We start from the raw sequence: 19,183 nt of genomic DNA on the forward strand, positions 1-19,183 counted from the left end.
GGGTCTCACTGGAGCGCGCCCCTATATATATATAGGGGCGCGCTCCAGTGAGACCCCCTATTTTTCGTGTAACATGAGTACAATGAATAAGACATATAATACTAATGAACAAAACACATATCTAATTAACAAGATGTATATACTGATGAAAAATAAAATTTAAAAAATTTGTAATGAATAAGACATATATACTGATGAACAGGGCCGTATATACTGATGAACAATACAGTATCATACACATTTACAAAATTGAATGCCAAGGTACGTGTGAGTGAGATCAAGAAAAAAATATACACTTTGAACAACACATAACAAAGTCTATATCGGTTATCAAAGAATATTATTTTATAAAATTTGATTTACCTATTATATCTCTTATATATACTTAACTTAAGGTTAATTGGAGTTTATCTAAAGATGTACTATGGTTTATGTTTTATATTTTAATAATTATTTAAAGGGGTAATTGTCTGTAAATCCATAACGTTTACACGGAATTGCTTTTTACTCATATTTTCAAAAATCTGACTCTAAAATACATAACTTTTCATTTTGTCTCGTTTTTGTCCGATCACCGATTTTTTCTTTCGCCAGCGCCGAAAATTACACGGTGGCAGCCGAAATCGACAAGGTGGCAGCCAAAAATTGACACCTAAGCATTTTATTGACATGTGGAAAAAAAATAATTAAAAAAATAATAATAAAAACCACATTATCTTCCCTAACCTTCTCCACTCCCAAACCGTAACTTACCCTCCCCAACCTGTCGCCGCCTGCTACCAGGCCGGCGCCCGCCACCCCCCTCCTCTTCCCCCACCCCAGACCACGTCGGCCCTCTTCCTCCCCCAAACCCCGTCGCCCCTTCCCCTCTCCCTTCGCAGACCCCGTCAGCCATCCACCCCAAATCTTTGCACCGCCTCCTTTCCATTTCTGCCTCTCCCTTCGATTTCCGGTCGTGTGTGTGTGTGGTGTCGGTGGTGGTGGCGGCAAGGGAAACTAAGCAAGGTGGGGAAGGAGACCGCGATGGAGAAAAGGGATCTAGGGCACGACTTGATGGCGGGAATTTCAGGCGATGGTTGGCGGCGGGAGAGACCAGAGAGAGAAAGAGGGAGTCGGGAATTTCAGGCGGGTGAGATCAGAGCCAGCACGAGCTCGCCGGTTCTCTTGGGCTCGACTGAACAGGGGGGCGGCGAGGTGGGAAGGGGGAGGGGGGCAGCGAGCACCGTCGCCGGCGGCGGCGGGTGGGGAGGGGGGGGGCGAAGATGATGATGTAGATTTTATTATTTTTTTATTATTTTTTTTTCACGTGTCAATAAAATGCTTAGGTGTCAATTTTCGGTTGCCACCGTGTAATTTTCGACGCTGCCATAAGAAAAAATCAGTGACCGGACAAAAGCGAGACAAAATGAAAGGGTATGCATTTTAGAGCTAGATTTTTCAAAATAGGAGCAAAAACCAATTCCGTGTAAACATTATGAATTTACAAGTAATTACCCCTTATTTAAATAGTAGTATTCCCATTAGAACTTTTCATCCACATAGATTAATATATTTTTTATTCTATAAAAATACAATACAAATGAATATTAATAGTTTTATTAGAAGTTTAATTTTACTAGAATCCTTGAAATTATGACCAGATAGAGACGGCGCGAATTTGAAAAAAAATATGGTAATTGTGTTTGAGTGAAAATTAAGTCCAACATCTTTTTATAAATAGTGAGGAAAAATTTGTGGGATCATTTTTAAATAAGAAAATATTACAATTTTCAGGAATTTTCAGGGACATCAATATAATAATAAGATCATAATTTTCAGGGACGAAGGGAGTATAGTTTAGAGAGTAAAAGACTTGATTAAATTACAATAAATCCAGATATCAAAAGCAAATCCTTAGATGCCAAGGTCAACAGAATACAGCAGATGTCAAATGTGGGGAGGATTTTCATAATTCTGAAACTCCAGGGGAGGAAAGTGTAATTCTCCACAACATTTGGAAGTCATTCAATTTCCTTACAACCAAACTTGTTGCATAATGCATCAGCAGCTGTTGAAATTCTTGATATATCCTATAAACCAAGTTCAATAAATTCTTCAAAAATCAATCTCAAAACAAGTCAAATATCATCAAAAAAGAAAATAAGGTAAAGATTGATGTACCTTTCCTTTGACTGTTATGATCAAAGAGCCTCCTCTTGATTCGCGATACGCCCCTTCACGTCCCAAGAAAACCGGATTAGGAAACTACGAACGCTGAAATGATCGATGAAAGTATGGTTTTTGATGAAAGAAAAGTGTTCTTACCAATGTGGAGGTCAGGAAATTTACAGCAGATTTCAGACAGAGGCTGAGCAGCATCTAACTGCATTATAGATGATTGAAAATTACATTTCCAAGAAGAAACGAAACCATATGATGCATCTTCGTATTTATATGCGTTCAGCTCTTATGTGAGATCGATTCTAGCTCAATAAGGATAGAAGACGAAAGGAGACGATGGAAAAAGACTTACATCGGAAAGTGTTGTTGCCAGTTTCTTTGAAACAAATGGTTCGGTGATTACTAGAAGTCCGTCAGATGGCATCAGCTCGATCAAGCAATCCCACTCATTTTCCAGCTCAGAGGCATTCGTCGCAGTAAGAATTATCACATTTTGGCACTTAATCTACGAGGCGAAAATGGAGAAGTTTATAAAATATATATATTGTACTAGATGAGGAAATTACATTTTAAACTTACCAAAGGGACTCTCAGTTTCTCGTGATGCAGCAGCTCGGTGATGCCTTCGGGCAACTGTGCCATCTGAAAGGGTAAAACGGGAAAGTTAATAACTATAGTCTTTATAAATAATTACCCCTTTCTCAACACCAACTGCCACCACTTTTACCAAATTTGATTTTCACATATGATTATACTATTTGAAGAATAATATCCAGGCATTATTATGTAATTGAAAAACAAAATAACATCAAAGAAACATTTTACTGCAGACCAGCAGCATATTAAAAGAAAATAAAAACAGAACAATTTGAACCAAGTGCCGCTGCCAGCTGCGAAATTCCACCTCAGCATAAAATCGTGTTTTAAAACAAAAGAATACTTCGTTGCATAAACATTTCTTCTGATTTTTGCTGATCACTTCTCATGGTGTTTCAAGATGCAGCTTCAGCATAGTATAACAAAACAGTAAGAAAATATACACTATGTTACCTCGTTCCTATCTCCCTTGCACCTTTCACCTAGTATATGCCTCAAATATTCTTCAAATTCTTCGTCAGGGGCCTTCAAGGGGGGGAGAAAATAGTAGTGTCAAGTAAATGCAGTAACACTGGGATGTACAGCTCGATAAATTTGCAACACAAGCAAAAGAGTCGCGAAGTTTCTTCGGCATTTAGTGCCACAACTATCAAATCATACGTAAAAGCAGAGATAAATTATTGATAACAAGATATACCATCCGGACACTGAATGCTTTAGCAACACCAGCTACAGTGAGATCTGAGGGCAGTGGGCCGACCCCTCCATATATGAAAACCTGCAGCGATAGTTTCGAGTATCATGGCCATATCGAGGTGAAATTCTAATCTATAAGCTCCCATGCCAAAAGTCGGTGACAGCCACCTCTCATTCTTGTATACACACACAACAAAAACCATAAAAGCTGACTTTTAGTGCAAAAAGTTTACCATATCACTTGTCGACTTTAGCCGCTCAACTTCATCTGCTACAGAATCAATCTGGAAAGATAAGCCAACGAAAGGGAGGATTAAACACATGATATAGGCAAAGACTTAAAAGCTACACAGCAGTTCCTCCCCCAAAGGCTAAAAGCCTAAAGCATACTTGATAAGTCTCAACCACATGATATAAATGCAATAGAAAGCTTAGAATACTGTTTCCCCAAAAACATGAACAAAAACAGGTGATTCGGTCAGATTACTGAAAACATAGAGGATTTCCGATTCTTTTACAGCAAGGAAATCCACCTGATGGCTCAGAGACATCATGATGATGACGATGCTTATAAAAATTCAAAAATCAAGCAGCCAATCTAATCGAATGATAGAAATGAGTAGATACTGAGTCAAGTTGCATGGATGAGCCATCCGAACATACAAAAATGATTAAGAGATCCATGCCAACAATGTACGTTGTAACTATATAAACTCCTTCTGTACTCCATACTTTATTGAGAAACAACATAAGGATATATATAAATTCAGTATTTCTCAAAATACTTACATCATTTCGGGTAACAGAAATATGTGAAACAGCCCACCCAACAGAGTGGAGCTTTCTACACAGTATGAACCTCATCCGATCCTCGACAGTGCCAAACCTGAGCTATGAAGCCAACAGAAAATTCTCACTTAGCAAGAAGTCACTTGTGGCAGCTGCAGTAAAATTATAGACACTATATTTATGTAGACCACTATTTCCGGATAGGGAATCTAACTGCAACCCTCTTCCATTAGATGCAAGTTTGTCGTGTCAAGACGCAAATAGGTCGTTTCTAATTATAAAAAAACTGATACCTCTATCAGATATGACCAAACAAGACAACTGAGACATTGGAATGAAAAAGATTGAATTCCAAACACAGCAATGCTTGACAGCAGGGGCGGATCCAGTAGGTTTTTTTGTTTTTTTTTAAGAAATAAGATATGAGAGAGAGAGAGAAAGAACATAACACATTCTTTTAATAATCGAAGTTAGCAAGAAAGTCAGTTCCTAGTTTTCAATACAAGCATTTTTTATAGAAGAATTTGTCTTTATTTTATGAGTTTGTAGCATTCATGCTAATTGCTTAACATTTTGCAGTGATTTGTTAATTAGTGTGCTACATTTGTGTTATTTTGTCCCCTTTCCCACTATTAGTTAATTTTCAATGGTGAGTTTGAGTCAATCCTCTAGTTGAAATAAGATTGTGAACTATTAATAATGAAAATTAGTTTTTGTAGAAGATTGGAACATTTATTTTAAAAACGCATAGAGGTGGCTCTTCTCATGCTTTCAATGTCCTGTTGTTGAACCAATGGAAGAACAACTATTTATGATAGCAAGTGACTGAGCCCTAATCCTAAGCAGCACATTAGGATTCCACCTGGACCCAAAAAACGAATTGCATTGACTGCGCAAAAAAATTTGGCCCGGGGATCCCCCTTGCACCCCCCCCCCCCTTTTTCTGGATCCGCCACTGCTTGACAGCCAACCTCATTTATAAGTTATAACAACCACATAATAAGGGCATCAAAGAACATGGAGAAAAGATCTAGTAAATCATATTTTTGCAATAGAACAATCACAAACAAAAGAACTTACAGAATTTCATCTCCCACAGCAATAACCGAGGCGGTAAAATTTCTTTTCAAATGTGAGTCATCATGCTTAAAGCCATTACTAGCAGCAGGTGATGGCTTAAAAGTGCCCTTTTTAACCCTCCCTGCTCTTTCCAATCTTCCGTCGGAAAGCAGATATGCAGGTTTGTAATTCTGTTCGTTACCTTTTGTCTTGCTATGGCACAATAGTGCATTAGGAACTGTATCGTGAATGCTACCAATTGAAGTGTAACTGCAGAAACAAATTACAATAATAGAATGACTGAGTACCAAACAAGGAAAACAAGCTTCACATAAAGGAAAAGAAAGAACGGGGGGCAACAAATTTGTTGCCTGCATATATGTATAGGAAACATAAACATGTTTTGTGCATAAATACAAGCAAAATAGCATTAAGTACATGCTATAAATTTTAACATTTTTATCGGAAGAAATTTTGAAGCATGGAGTAAAGATTTACCCTTGATCATATAAGCTGCAGTATTGAACCTTGCAAGTCAAGAGAAAGGCCCAAACGTCTCTGCCATGAAACATTAAAAGGTAAGACCTCATATTAATGCAGAAAGACAATCCATTCTAAAAAACCAAAATCCTAGAATTGCTTCAGCTATTTCAACAATGTTCAAGTTTCAAAGAGCCAATCATCATTGCTCAATGTAAAAAGTTAATAAAAATTCTCAAGCCGTCTAGCTTTATAAAAATAAAAAAGGAGTAGAATTTGCTTTATAAAATAAAGTGTTCCGACATGATATAAATAGACTATCCATGATACTCCCTCCTCCATCCACGAAAAATTTGCCACAATTTCCTTTTTGGTTTGTCCACAAATTTTTGCCACTTCCATTTATAGTAGTAGGGTCAACACAACTCCACTGACATTTAAAGCGGGACGCTTACTCTACTAACAACTTCACTCACATTTTATTAAAACTCGTGCCGTCCACAATATGACAATTTTTGTTGTCAACGGAGGGAGTATCATTAGACTATCTCTTTAGCCAGGAGAACAAAATCTTTCGCCTCTCCTCACTCTATTGAATGAGTTCATGCTTTACATTCGCAAACGTATATCAGTTTGGCTAGTGGGAGTCAGACCAAGCTCCAAACACTAATATACATCCCCTGCGAATTGAGACAATTAAATTTTACCAAAATAGTTTCATTAGCTCCCGAAGTATTATAAAATTAAAAAAAAAAAAAGAGATGTGAATTTTGGGGGTATTTGAAGGGAAATAGATTAAGAACTAGATTAATTCGTCGCTTTAGTTTCAAATATAAAAATAAAAATAAAAATAGAATGAGTATAGATTTGGAGAAATCTGGACCCCATAATTCTTCTACTTCCTTAATATTTAACCAACCTCAACCGAAAAAGGTATTTGCCATTTATAACATATGAAATTACGAATTCCCTCAATAAAGATACTACTGATCCATACCCATATCAGATTTCATCATCCCACACTCCAGAGTAAGTAGTAAAATAAGGAATAAAATCTTGCTATAACACACCACAAAAATGCGGAAGTCCAATTACTCAGGAAAGAGATGTATATGAGAATGTAGAAAAAAATGCACACACAACTTTGATCCACTGAACTAACCTGTATGACCAATCCAAGATGGGATTCACTCTCATGAAAGGCGGCCATCCAGGTGAACTCGGCGAGAATTGCTCTTGCCCAACCTGAAGATTAAAAACCATTTTCTAAGTCGTACTAACTTATTATGCTAAAAAAAACCCAAGATCAAGAAGCTGTTAACATACAGCAGTTGGATCACCAATTCGAACACCTAGAAAAATAGCTCTAATAGGATGTGCTTTTAAAAGGCCCTCCAAGCCTGACTTGAAATCTAGGCGAATGATGTCCATCTGCAAGTTATAACTGCCAAATTGTAAATAACATATCAATAGTCAATCATAATAACTACAAAATGAAAGATCAGATAAAAAGGGTAAAAAGAAATTGTATGGGGCAAAGGAAGTTATATTCACATACATAGATGCTATGTCATAAGTGAATGAGTTGATTTCAGGGAAAGCCGAAGAACTCTCAAAATAAATGGTCCGTATTGGAAATGTTATTTCAGTATCTGCAGCAGACGGATTCTTTCCAACCTTGTGCAAATAATGGCCTGCCCTAAGAAGGTGCAACAAAACCTGCCAATACAGAATCATATATTCCGTTATTAGATTCTTCAAATTGGGAAAGATATAATGATATTGGCATGGGAGAACTTGTGCATTTATGTAAGAACTTACAGTTGAATCTTTTCCACCATTGAAGCTGAAGGCAACCTCTTCAACACTGTCGATAAAATCACTTTAGTGTTTGGTCTAATTTTTCTCGGTGGCGTTTGATGACATTGCTAAACAACCATTGCCATATACTTGGCATAAATAATTAACATGACAAGCTTGCGGGGTTCTATAACATGCCTACAAGACAAGCTTTCGAGTTTCTATAACATTTTTTCCCAAACACAAATTGCATACCAAAAAATGGATTTCCTTATGCTAAAACTAAAAATTCTGTGAAAGCCAACACGTGTCAGCTTCGTGGGCCATTGACTCAAAATCCCCATCCGGCATATGCTCAGAATGATTAAATATCTACATCTCATATTTCCACCAGTTCACCACAATAAAGCATTTGAAATCATTGTTTATACTAAAAATTAACAATAAGCATTTATCAATTCAAATGTGAGATAATCTCTATTTTACAAAATTGACCATTCCAAAAGATCTTTTACGACTTCTGACAGATGAAAACCGAAAGGCAACCATTGACAGACTGATTCTAAGAACCATCAATGCCTCTAAGTTATCACAAACACAGCACACTGAATATCAAATGATGTCAAACTTTAAGCCCGGCAACAAAGATCCCACTCACAATATAAAGATATGAATCAACTCAGCAATAGTCTAAGCAGAATCCTTCTCTGGGAAACAACTTAATACATAGCAATACCTCAATGCTGAGGGCAAACACAAACGAAAAGGAACTTACGAGTAAAGAGCAAGAGCTCTTTGGATTACGTAGATGGCATTGTTGTACTTTGTCTTCAACCTTGTATCATCACTTTCTCTTATGGCCTTATCGATCTCCATTTTGACTTTAAATCAAATTATCCTTCTGCAAGGTTCCTAAAGGGCAAAAAAGTTAACAAAAAATCAACCAAAACTATCTTTGAATTCAAGAAACTGAATGTAAACAAGTAGTTTTCGTGAAATTCAATAGTTGAAAAACATAAGTGCCCAATTACTAATCAATCCTTTTACTGAAAAAGAAAGAAACAATTTTTACAGAAACTCGAGAAAGAATTCATTGTCAAGAACCACAATTCGATTACTTCGATGCAAAACGTAAATAGGTTTTCCATGGATTGAAAACATTCAAATTAAACGATTCACATTCAATCAAATAACTAAATCAACACACAAATAAAGGCATATCTAAATACGCAAATTCAGATATATACTTGGAGATTTATGCTGTGGCTTCGAGCTGCTGTTGTAGGCCGTGGTGGAGATTGGGGATCTTGGGTTTTACAGAGGGAGAAGGAGAAATAGGGAGATGGAGGGAGGCAGGGTGGCGACGACGGCGGCAATTAGCTGCTGCTCGTCGGGAATCGAGGCCAAGGGCCGCGATTAGAGTGCCTGAAATCAGGGGGATCTGGAGCTCGGCGGCGGCAGCCTATGGTTGTGCAGTCGCCGGAGATTTGAAGGGGCGGTGGCTGGGATTGGGGATCTAAGGTTGGGGGAAGAGAGGGCGCCTGATTGTGTGTGCTGTCGTGTGAGAGACGAGAGAGAGGGAGAAGAAGAGAGAGAGCGAGGGCGTCAGGGGGCAGCGGCGTGGCCGGCGGCGGCTTCCACCGCCGGAGAAGGGAGAGGGCAGCAGGGAGGCGTGTGATGTGTGAGTTGTGTGTGATTTTGTGTGTGTGCGCTTGTGTTTTAAAGAAGAAGAACAAATTGATTTGGGGCATTGTTTTAATTTCAGTTGGGCTTGTAAAGACTTGGCTGCAGATTTTAGGGTGATTATCTTCATAGCCCCCATTTTACTCGCAATAGCTTTTATTTAAAAAAATAATAAAAAATAATTATAAATTTACTATTTTATTCTATAATTTATAACTTCAAATTAAAAATAATTATCTTAATATATGAAATTAAATTTCAAATCAAATTTTTCTTCGAGATGACTCCAAATCAAATTTAATTTATGTCTTCATCTCGCCTCCTTCACCTTATCTCCATTGCCATCTCTTTTTCCTTTTTGGCTATATGATTTCATGTAAAGGGATTTTTTTGTATAACGGCAACGATGACTTCCTGGTGGTATTTAACGGCGGCTCTCACGCCGTCACCGACGATGACTTATTTGTTAGTGAACTGCTCGACTTCTCTAATGACTTTCAAGAACAAGGGGAAGAACACAAACCACAACTGCGGAGCAAATAAGAGGAGAGCGAAGTAGGTCTCTCTTTTGCACCGGAAAATTGTCTGCTCTGTTTTGCACTGGGAAAATAAGACCGTTTCTGCCAACAATGATTTTGGGTATCTCCCCAAGAGTGAATTAAGTATTCCCTTAAACCAAATTTTCAAGAGCAAAGATGGAGTCTTGTTGCAGGTTCCAACCTTCTAAAGAAAAATGTCAAGAAGGAATCATTTTACACTCAATTTCTTATAAACAGAAACCCACTTGAAAATAAGCAAATTAATATACAAAGGAGATCATGCAACAAAAAAAGAAAAGTAGATGGCATGTAACCTGGAGACGAGCGAAGGAGAAATGAGATAGATGAAGAATTGGTTTTGAGTTGTGTGGGTGGGGTTCTGGGGGGCTATAGCAAAGCTTGAAAATTCTAATTTGATTATGAAATTAATTTTTCCTAATTTAGAGGGCTATGTAATTGAGGATAAAATAGTAAATTTATAACTATTTTTATTATTATTTTAAATAAGGGGTTATGATGAGTAAAATGGGGGCTATGTATAAAATTACCCCAGATTTTATTTAATAGTTGGGCCTCACATATATTAATGATTGAGTTGCTTATTTTGTATAATTTACTGTTGGGCTGCCTTTTATTTATTAATTAGATTTTACGTTAAGTTTGATTAATTATTTCTAGGTATGAACTGCATAATAATAATATTATCATGTGCATATGTATTAAGTGTGATTATTGATTATATGTTTTAAAGCATGAAAGAGATTTGCATCGAAAATTTTGCATAAAATTATTTATGATTAAATTGTCTTTATTATTAATTCAATTATTTAAGAAAGATCGAGTAAGGATATTGTTGGTGTCCTTGACTCAAGAATTTAGTTTTTAATTATTTATTTATTAAATTTTGAAAACCCGGTTAAGTGAATCATAGGATGATAAGCACTTCACCATGACTTAAGATTAGATTCAGGCGACCTATTAAGATTATAGATTTCTTGTAGGTTTTGTGGATCGTGAGGACTAGCGCTGCTATTCCGATTCAAAGTTAAGATTAAACGACAGGCATTGCCTAATCAGGTGGGATTATTTTCCAAATGTATGATATAGCTATTGAGCTTAAATATTTCAATGAAATGAAAACTGTTTATCCGATAAAATATTTTTGTGCACTCTGCTCTGTTTAAGGCTCGCATAAGTTAATCGATCGAGGTTCTCTCTTGACCTAAAACGTTATTTGAGAATTGTGTACACCTATTAGCTGACTCAGTGGGTTGATCTCCATTCGGGCACTAATCATGTATGAGGCGTTATAAGGGTGCTCGACGGGATGTGTTCCGGAGCATTGGGTCCCAAATGGGAACTTGGCTGGGTTACGCCCTTAGTTCAAGTAAGCAGGAGTAATGGATCTGTCGGTGGCTAAAAGGTCCGGGATCACAACGAGTGACGGAAAGGGAGTGTGATAATTGCGCGCAATATAATAAAATGTTTTAACATGCTTAGAAGTTATTTCAATTTAAAACCTTCTAAGTCATGTCAAGTATAATTGGATAAACTGCTCTTATGATTATGAAATGTTTATAAAAATCCTAGCCCACTAAGTGCATTAGTACTTAGCCCAAAAATACTTTCAAATGTTTTCAGGTTGATTGGTCGGTGCTGACGGGGCAGAGCTGAGGCTAGGGTTCAACTCCGTATTTTGTCTTCCGTTGTTGCACTAGCTCTTATTTGTCTTTTGTTTCTCCAACTTAAGACTTTTATGTTAAATTCTGAATTATGTTTCTTATCGAGCTTAGACTCTCAACTTCTAGCTTTATGCTATTTAACGTTGGTTATCAGAAGCATGAAACCAAACTTGTGATCCTAAGGTTTAGAATGTTGTTGATTGATTAGTATCACTTGATTTCTATCTTTCTTCACTCAAAGGGTGTTGCCCGACTTTTTATCCTATTATTTGAATTTCACAAGGTTCTTTTTTTGTTCATTTCTATGATTTTAGTCACACCTCGATTATAGTTTATTCCTTCAAGAATTGGGGTGTGACCAAATGAGTTGATTTTAGGGAAAGCCGAAGAACTCTCAAAATAAATGGTCCGTATTGGAAATGTTATTTCAGTATCTGCAGCGGACGGATTCTTTCCAACCTTGTGCAAATAATGGTCTGCCCTAGGAAGGTGCAACAAAACCTGCCAATACAGAATCATATATTCCGTTATTAGATTCTTCAAATTGGGAAAGATATAATGATATTGGCATGGGATAACTTGTGCATTTATGTAAGAACTTACAGTTGAATCTTTTCCACCATTGAAGCTGAAGGCAACCTCTTCAACACTGTCGATAAAATCACTTTAGTGTTTGGTCTAATTTTTCTCGGTGGCGTTTAATGACATTGCTAAACAACCATTGCCATATACTTGGCATAAATAATTAACATGACAAGCTTGCGGGGTTCTATAACATGCCTACAAGACAAGCTTTCGAGTTTCTATAACATTTTTTCCCAAACACAAATTGCATACCAAAAAATGGATTTCCTTATGCTAAAACTAAAAATTCTGTGAAAGCCAACACGTGTCAGCTTCGTGGGCCATTGACTCAAAATCCCCATCCGTCATATGCTCAGAATGATTAAATATCTACATCTCATATTTCCACCAGTTCACCACAATAAAGCATTTGAAATCATCGTTTATACTAAAAATTATCAATAAGCATTTATCAATTCAAATGTGAGATAATCTCTATTTTACAAAATTGACAATTCCAAAAGATCTTTTACGACTTCTGACAGATGAAAACCGAAAGGCAACCATTGACAGACTGATTCTAAGAACCATCAATGCCTCTAAGTTATCACAAACACAGCACACTGAATATCAAATGATGTCAAACTTTAAGCCCGGCAACAAAGATCCTACTCACAATATAAAGATATGAATCAACTCAGCAATAGTCTAAGTAGAATCATTCTCTGGGAAACAACTTAATACATAGCAAAACCTCAATGCTGAGGGCAAACACAAACGAAAAGGAACTTACGAGTAAAGAGCAAGAGCTCTTTGGATTACGTAGACGGCATTGTTGTACTTTGTCTTCAACCTTGTATCATCACTTTCTCTTATGGCCTTATCGATCTCCATTTTGACTTTAAATCAAAGTATCCTTCTGCAAGGTTTCTAAAGGGCAAAAAAGTTAACAAAAAATCAACCAAAACTATCTTTGAATTCAAGAAACTGAATGTAAACAAGTAGTTTTCGTGAAATTCAATAGTTGAAAAACATGAGTGCCCAATTACTAATCAATCCTTTTACTGAAAAAGAAAGAAACAATTTTTACATAAACTCGAGAAAGAATTCATTGTCAAGAACCACAATTCGCTTACTTCGATGCAAAACGTAAATGGGTTTTCCATGGATTGAAAACATTCAAATTAAACGATTCACATTCAATCAAATAACTAAATCATCACACAAATAAAGGCATATCTAAATACGCAAATTCAGATATATACTTGGAGATTTATGCTGGAATAAACTGAAGAAATATTTGCCTTATTTCAAGAGTCAAAGGAGAGTAGGATTTAAGAAGGTTCGCAAATTTAGAAAAATCCTTGTGTGCATCACTTGTGCGGCTGTGCCTCGCGGTCGCGGCCCTCGCCTTTTATTTCTTTTTATTCGGATTGCTCTACAATAAATTAAAATTATATTCGTCTCCCAAATGCAACTCCCACTTTGTTTTTTTTCTAAACCAATAATGTTCCAAGATACCCTTCAAAAAAAATGTTCCAAGATAAAATATTCCATGACAATGAAATTCATGGAAGGAAATGAAAATTTAACGTTGAATTCAAAGATTGCTTTTTTTTTTCAACGTTTAAACTTCGGGTGGTACTTCTCATCCACTCTCGTTTAATTTTATTTTAAATACGTCTTAGCCTAAGCTGAAATACGTGAAAAACATTATTTGTAAGTAATGTCCAAGTCACATAGAATTTATACAAATAAGTGATTAGATTCGCTTGTATATTTATTCGCGTCATGTGATGGTTTATGATGTGGACTTATATGAAGTATTAGAAAATGATCACAAATTGATACCTAATTTTTTGGGTAATCTTTTAAAAAATACTAAAATAAATGAAAAACGATGTAGATAGAAATGTATTTTGTGCGTGTGGTGTGTGTAAAATTTTGTGGAGTTTGTGTTTCTTAATTGAAGTCTGTTTTTTTTTTCTTTTCTTTTCTTCTTTAGGTAAGTGTGTGGAGAATAAAAATGCATTTTAGATATAGCATGGTGTCAAATTGTTTCGGTTGTGATATGTAGTAGTCATTCTCAAATATAAATATCTACATATTTTATGATTTTTTCATTTCTTATAGTTAGATATATATACTTAGCTTCGTTTTCTGGTTCTTTCGAATACATACTTAATATGTAAATATAAATATCACATAAAACTTTATCAACACATCAAATTTGACACGATATTATCTCAAACTTTATCATGAATACAAACTCTGTTTCATTACGTAACCATATTTTTTCAAATAATTAATGCAATAATTCTGAAAAGTCCAAGCAAAATTCCAAGAAGTTTCTGAAGGAAAACCCACCATGAATTCCACAAAGAAATTTCAATAAGAAATTGCTTAGGAAATTTTAGCAGCCCACAAAAAATACAAGTTGCAATGGAATATGACCTACCAATCGATATTTAAAATTTAAAAGTGCTAGAAAACAAAATCATCATCTAACTTAAATTTACGTGGAAATTTCAGTAGACATATATATCATAGTATAATTTTTGAAAAGTCAAAGAAGCATTCAACAACGCAATCAATCTTGGAAAAGAATTGCAAACAAGAAAACCAATATCCATTTTTGAAACTCCTACTACACCAAGAACTGCAAGATTCAGTTCCAAGATCATCGACTAACAAAAACTCGCACTAGTTAAGACGAAAGCAGCAAGAAAGGCAGACGTGTTTCTTGGTCATAAAGAGTCGCATTAGTCTTCTTCCCACACTGCAACCAAGAACTCGGCCATCTTCTGTTCGTGTATAAAGTAGTTGTGACAACGGTACCAAACTCAAAAAGGCTAATATGAAAGGGGAAAAAATGGTTGAAGAACTTACAGATAAAGGAACTGGTTTATCAAAACGCCCCTCCATGAACGTGTTCGAGCTACAAGACCACCAATTTCCAATATGAGGTTACAAAAATCTCAAGTTTGTTTTGGATTGTTCCCAGTTTGTCGAATAGGCCTTCATTAAAGGGGGTAGGATAAGAGAAGAGATACGAGTAAGAACATACCAGTGCCTCGTTGGCTCCCTAGGCTTTTGTGGGGAAGCACTAGATCAATCACCTCTCCAAGCTCTTCTCATTTCATGCCAGGCTATTGCGGCTGCAGAGTGAGTACATTGATTCTAAGATAGTGCACTCAAACCACAAAGACGAGAATGAAAGAGACGAGCTGTAAGGAATAGGAAACTAGTTATTCTACAAAAACATAATGGTTGCAAGGGAATAACCGTAGTTGACAAAGAGAGTGTTGTGATCATCTTCATTAGCATTCCTCTTTTATAAGGAGAGATTGTGGAGTGGACATAATGTTTAAAATAAGATTTTAAGACCTTGATTATCGTTTACGTCATCAGATCCAAAATTATTGTTCAAGTTCCAATGTTGGCATTTTTATTTGTTGTGTCTTATGTAATAACGATTAATACAAGTTATGGTCAATCTGTATCAAAAGTTACTAATCATCGAGGTATGAAAATTATGATATATATGGAGATGATGATGAAAATTGTACTCATAATATAGTTCATATTTAAGTTTCCTAGAATGTTTTATGCAATTATCTTTAATATATATTACTTCAATCGTACACAATATTTTCTTTTTTGAGAACTACTAATTATATTTTATATCCATTCATAGTCAATATTTAAAACAAGACACTGCTATTTAACACATCAACTTTGATTTGTCTCTTTCTCCTCTCAATTTTAGAGGATCATTTTTTCCTCTCTTTTTTCCCTTTATAATATTTATTATGTAATGTACATGATTAGTTTTGTTTAACCACTTTCTACTATGTTTTGTATCATTTTTTTTTCTTTTTACAATTCTATAGTACCGCTACAATACTTCACAAATACGTATCAATATTCATGTCGTGCGAAGCGCGGGTATGTTACTCTTATTATATATGTTGTGCGAAGCACTGGTATGTTTTGTATCATTTTTTTTATTTTTTTTTTGCTTTTTACAGTTCTATATATTAATGTTATTATATATGATAAATACGTATGAATAATTGGATCGTGCGTAGCACGGGTATAATACTAGTTTTTACAGAAACTCGAGAAAGAATTCATTCGCTTACTTCGATGCAAAACGTAAATGGGTTTTCCATGGATTGAAAACATTCAAATTAAACGATTCACATTCAATCAAATAACTAAATCAACACACAAATAAAGACATACGCAAATTCAGATATATACTTGGAGATTTATGCTGGAAGAAACTGAAGAAATATTTGCCTTATTTCAAGACTCAAAGGAGAGTAGGATTTAAGAAGGTTCGCAAATTTAGAAAAATCCTTTTGTGCATCACTTGTGCGGCTGTGCCTCGCGATCGCGACCCTCGCCTTTTATTTCTTTTTATTCGGATTGCTCTACAATAAATTAAAATTATATCCGTCTCCCAAATGCAACTCCCACTTTGTTTTTTTCTAAACCAATAATGTTCCAAGATACCCTTCAAAAAAAATGTTCCAAGATAAAATATTCCATGTCAATGAAATTCATGGAAGGAAATGAAAATTTAACGTTGAATTCAAAGATTGCTTTTTTTTTCAACGTTTAAACTTCGGGTGGTACTTCTCATCCACTCTCGTTTAGTTTTATTTTAAATACGTCTTAGCCTAAGCTGAAATACTTGAAAAACATTATTTGTAATATAATATAGTTATATTTTACAATAAAATCATAATTAAGTAATGTCCAAGTCACATAGAATTTATACAAATAAGTGATTAGATTCGCTTGTATATTTATTCGCGTCATGTGATGGTTTATGATGTGGACTTATATGAAGTATTAGAAAATGATCACAAATTGATACCTAATTTTTTGGGTTATGTCACACCCCAATTCTTGAAACAATAACTATACCCGGGGTACGACTAATCATCTAAATGAACAAGGGAAAATCCTTGTGAAATCCGAATAAAAGGGATAACAATCGGGCTTAGCCCCTTTGGATGAAGAAAGACAGGTATTCAAGTGATACGAATCAATCCACAAACATAATAACTTCAGGATCACAAGTTTAGTGTCATGCTTCAGATAACCAACATTCACTGATCGAAATACTTGAGAGTCAATAGTCTAGGCTCAACAAAAGATATTGTTTAGAATCACAACATAATAGGTCTTAAGTTAAGGAACAGAAGACAGATACTGGCTAGTTCTACAGCTATGAAGTCAAAATAAGGAGTTGAACTCTAGCCTCAGCTCTGCCCCGTCATCACCTGCCGTTAACCTGAAAAACATTTGAAAGTATTTTTGGGCTAAGTACTAATGTACTTAGTGGGCTGCAACTTTTAAAACATTTCACAATCTATAAGAGCAGTTTATCCAATCTTACTGACATGACATAGAAGGTTTTAAAGAGAAATAACTTCTATGCATGTTAAAACATTTCATATATATATATATATATATATTTGATTGCGCGCAGTTGTCACACACATTTCTGTTACTCGCTGTGATCTCGGACCTCTAGCCACTGGCGGATCTATTTCTCCCATTTACTTGAACTGAGGGCGTAACCCAGACAAGTTTCTTTTGACCTCGGGACGCTACCCAGGCAGGCCTTACATTCCATGCTTCGGAACACATCCAACAAGCACCCTTATAACACCTCTTAGTTAGAGCCCGATGGAGATCAACCCACCAAGTCAGCTAACGAGTGTACACAATTCTCAAATAACGTGTTAGGCCATAAGAGAACCTCGAACGATTCGTTGTGGCGAGCCTTAAACAGAGTAGAGTGCACAAAAATATTTATTGGATAAACAGTTTATATTTCACGAAACATTTAAGCTCATTAGCTCAATCATACATTTGGAAAATAAGCCCGCCTGATTAGGCAATGCCTGTCGTTTATATCTCATCTCTGAATCGGAATAGCAGGGCTAGTTATCCTGATGCTCAATAGGTCTATTCTCAATAGGTCTCCTTGAATCTAATCTTAAGTCATGGTGTAGTGCTTAACATTCTATGATTCACTTAGCCGGGTTTTCAAAATTTAATGAATAAATAATTGAAAACAATTCTCTTGAGTTAAGAACACCAACAATATTCTTACTCGACTTTTTTTTGTAATTGGAATTATAAATAAAACCAATTAAATCATAAATACTCTTATTGCAAAATATAATGCAATTTCATGTCATGCTTAGCATATAATAAGTAATTTACTTAAAATATGCACATAATAATAATTTAATATTATTATGAAAATTATACTTTAAATTAATTAAACTAATTAATAGTTCAATTAATAAAACATAAGACAGCCCAATTTAATTAATTGAAGGCAGTCCAAAGTCTTTAAATAAAATAAGGGCCCAACACATTTATTTAAAACAATGGCCCAACTGAAAAAATTAAACCAAAGGAAAATCGGCCCAACTAATTCGGCCCACAACTCAAAGCCCAACCCTCAAGCCCTAGCCCAACACCCTTCCTTTCTTCTCCCCCTATCTCCATCAGTCACGCACACACACGAAATCATCAGTCACCTCTCTCTCTCAATTCTCGACTGCTCGTCCCTCTCTCTCTCTCTCGGACTCACGGCCGCGTGCCACCACCCCCCGGCGACGAGCGCCGCTCCGGTCATCCTCACGATCACCCTCGACTGATCGAAACCCTAGTCCCTCCATTCTCCTCCCTTCCGGCGACGACGACAACGACGAGCTACCGCAGCGCCTGAACCCTAGCCTCCTCTCTTCTCTCCCTCCGTCCGTGGCCGAGCGACAGCGGCAGGGCCGCCGCGCCCTGGCCTCCCTCTGACCTCTCTCTCACTCCACGCACGCTGATACACACACACACATACGTCTCCTCTGTAAACGGCGATGAGCGCCGCCCTGAGACAGACCGGCGAGCGGCATCAAAGGCTACCGCTGTCGACGACACACACCACCCCCGAAGTCTCTCTCTCGCCTGACTCCCTATTTCTCCCCCGACTCACTGACGGCGTGCCAGCAGCAGGGGAGCCACCGCCGCTGACCACAATCGTCCCTCCTTGACGACGATGAAGACCACCGCCGCCGCCCGAACTCCCTCAAAAGAACTTTCGGCGAC

At 36.5% G+C, this 19,183-nt stretch overlaps 1 protein-coding gene and 1 long non-coding RNA gene across 2 annotated transcripts; both read right to left on the bottom strand.

The window, feature by feature from the left end:
* Positions 1-1,835: 1,835 nt before the first annotated feature.
* On the bottom strand, positions 1,836-9,328 carry LOC130997171 (uncharacterized). Its single transcript, XM_057922426.1, has 17 exons — positions 8,829-9,328; positions 8,357-8,493; positions 7,603-7,648; positions 7,340-7,500; positions 7,108-7,225; positions 6,944-7,026; positions 5,800-5,859; positions 5,323-5,571; positions 4,243-4,339; positions 3,687-3,737; positions 3,455-3,535; positions 3,211-3,282; positions 2,740-2,802; positions 2,513-2,665; positions 2,305-2,362; positions 2,161-2,213; positions 1,836-2,069 (listed from the first exon to the last, which is right to left on the bottom strand). The coding sequence occupies exons 2-17, from the start codon at positions 8,455-8,457 to the stop codon at positions 2,001-2,003; spliced, it is 1,515 nt and encodes a 504-aa protein (XP_057778409.1). The 5' UTR covers positions 8,458-8,493; positions 8,829-9,328; the 3' UTR covers positions 1,836-2,000.
* A 5,279-nt stretch (positions 9,329-14,607) lies between these two features.
* LOC130997172 (uncharacterized) lies at positions 14,608-15,298 on the bottom strand. Its single transcript, XR_009092998.1, has 3 exons — positions 15,117-15,298; positions 14,939-14,987; positions 14,608-14,828 (listed from the first exon to the last, which is right to left on the bottom strand). It is a non-coding gene; the product is annotated as an uncharacterized LOC130997172 (long non-coding RNA).
* Positions 15,299-19,183: the final 3,885 nt, after the last annotated feature.

This window comes from Salvia miltiorrhiza, chromosome 8, assembly GCF_028751815.1.
Source record: "Salvia miltiorrhiza cultivar Shanhuang (shh) chromosome 8, IMPLAD_Smil_shh, whole genome shotgun sequence".
NCBI lineage: Eukaryota > Viridiplantae > Streptophyta > Magnoliopsida > Lamiales > Lamiaceae > Salvia > Salvia miltiorrhiza.

Excerpts from the sequence above, each read along its gene's own strand:
- LOC130997171 (XM_057922426.1), bottom strand. The coding sequence starts at position 8,457 with ATGGAGATCGATAAGGCCATAAGAGAAAGTGATGATACAAGGTTGAAG. Across the intron at positions 7,649-8,356 it reads AGAGCTCTTGCTCTTTACTC|TGTTGAAGAGGTTGCCTTCA; the intron begins GTAAGTTCCTTT and ends TTTTATCGACAG. Across the intron at positions 2,070-2,160 it reads TCATAACAGTCAAAGGAAAG|GATATATCAAGAATTTCAAC; the intron begins GTACATCAATCT and ends CTTGGTTTATAG.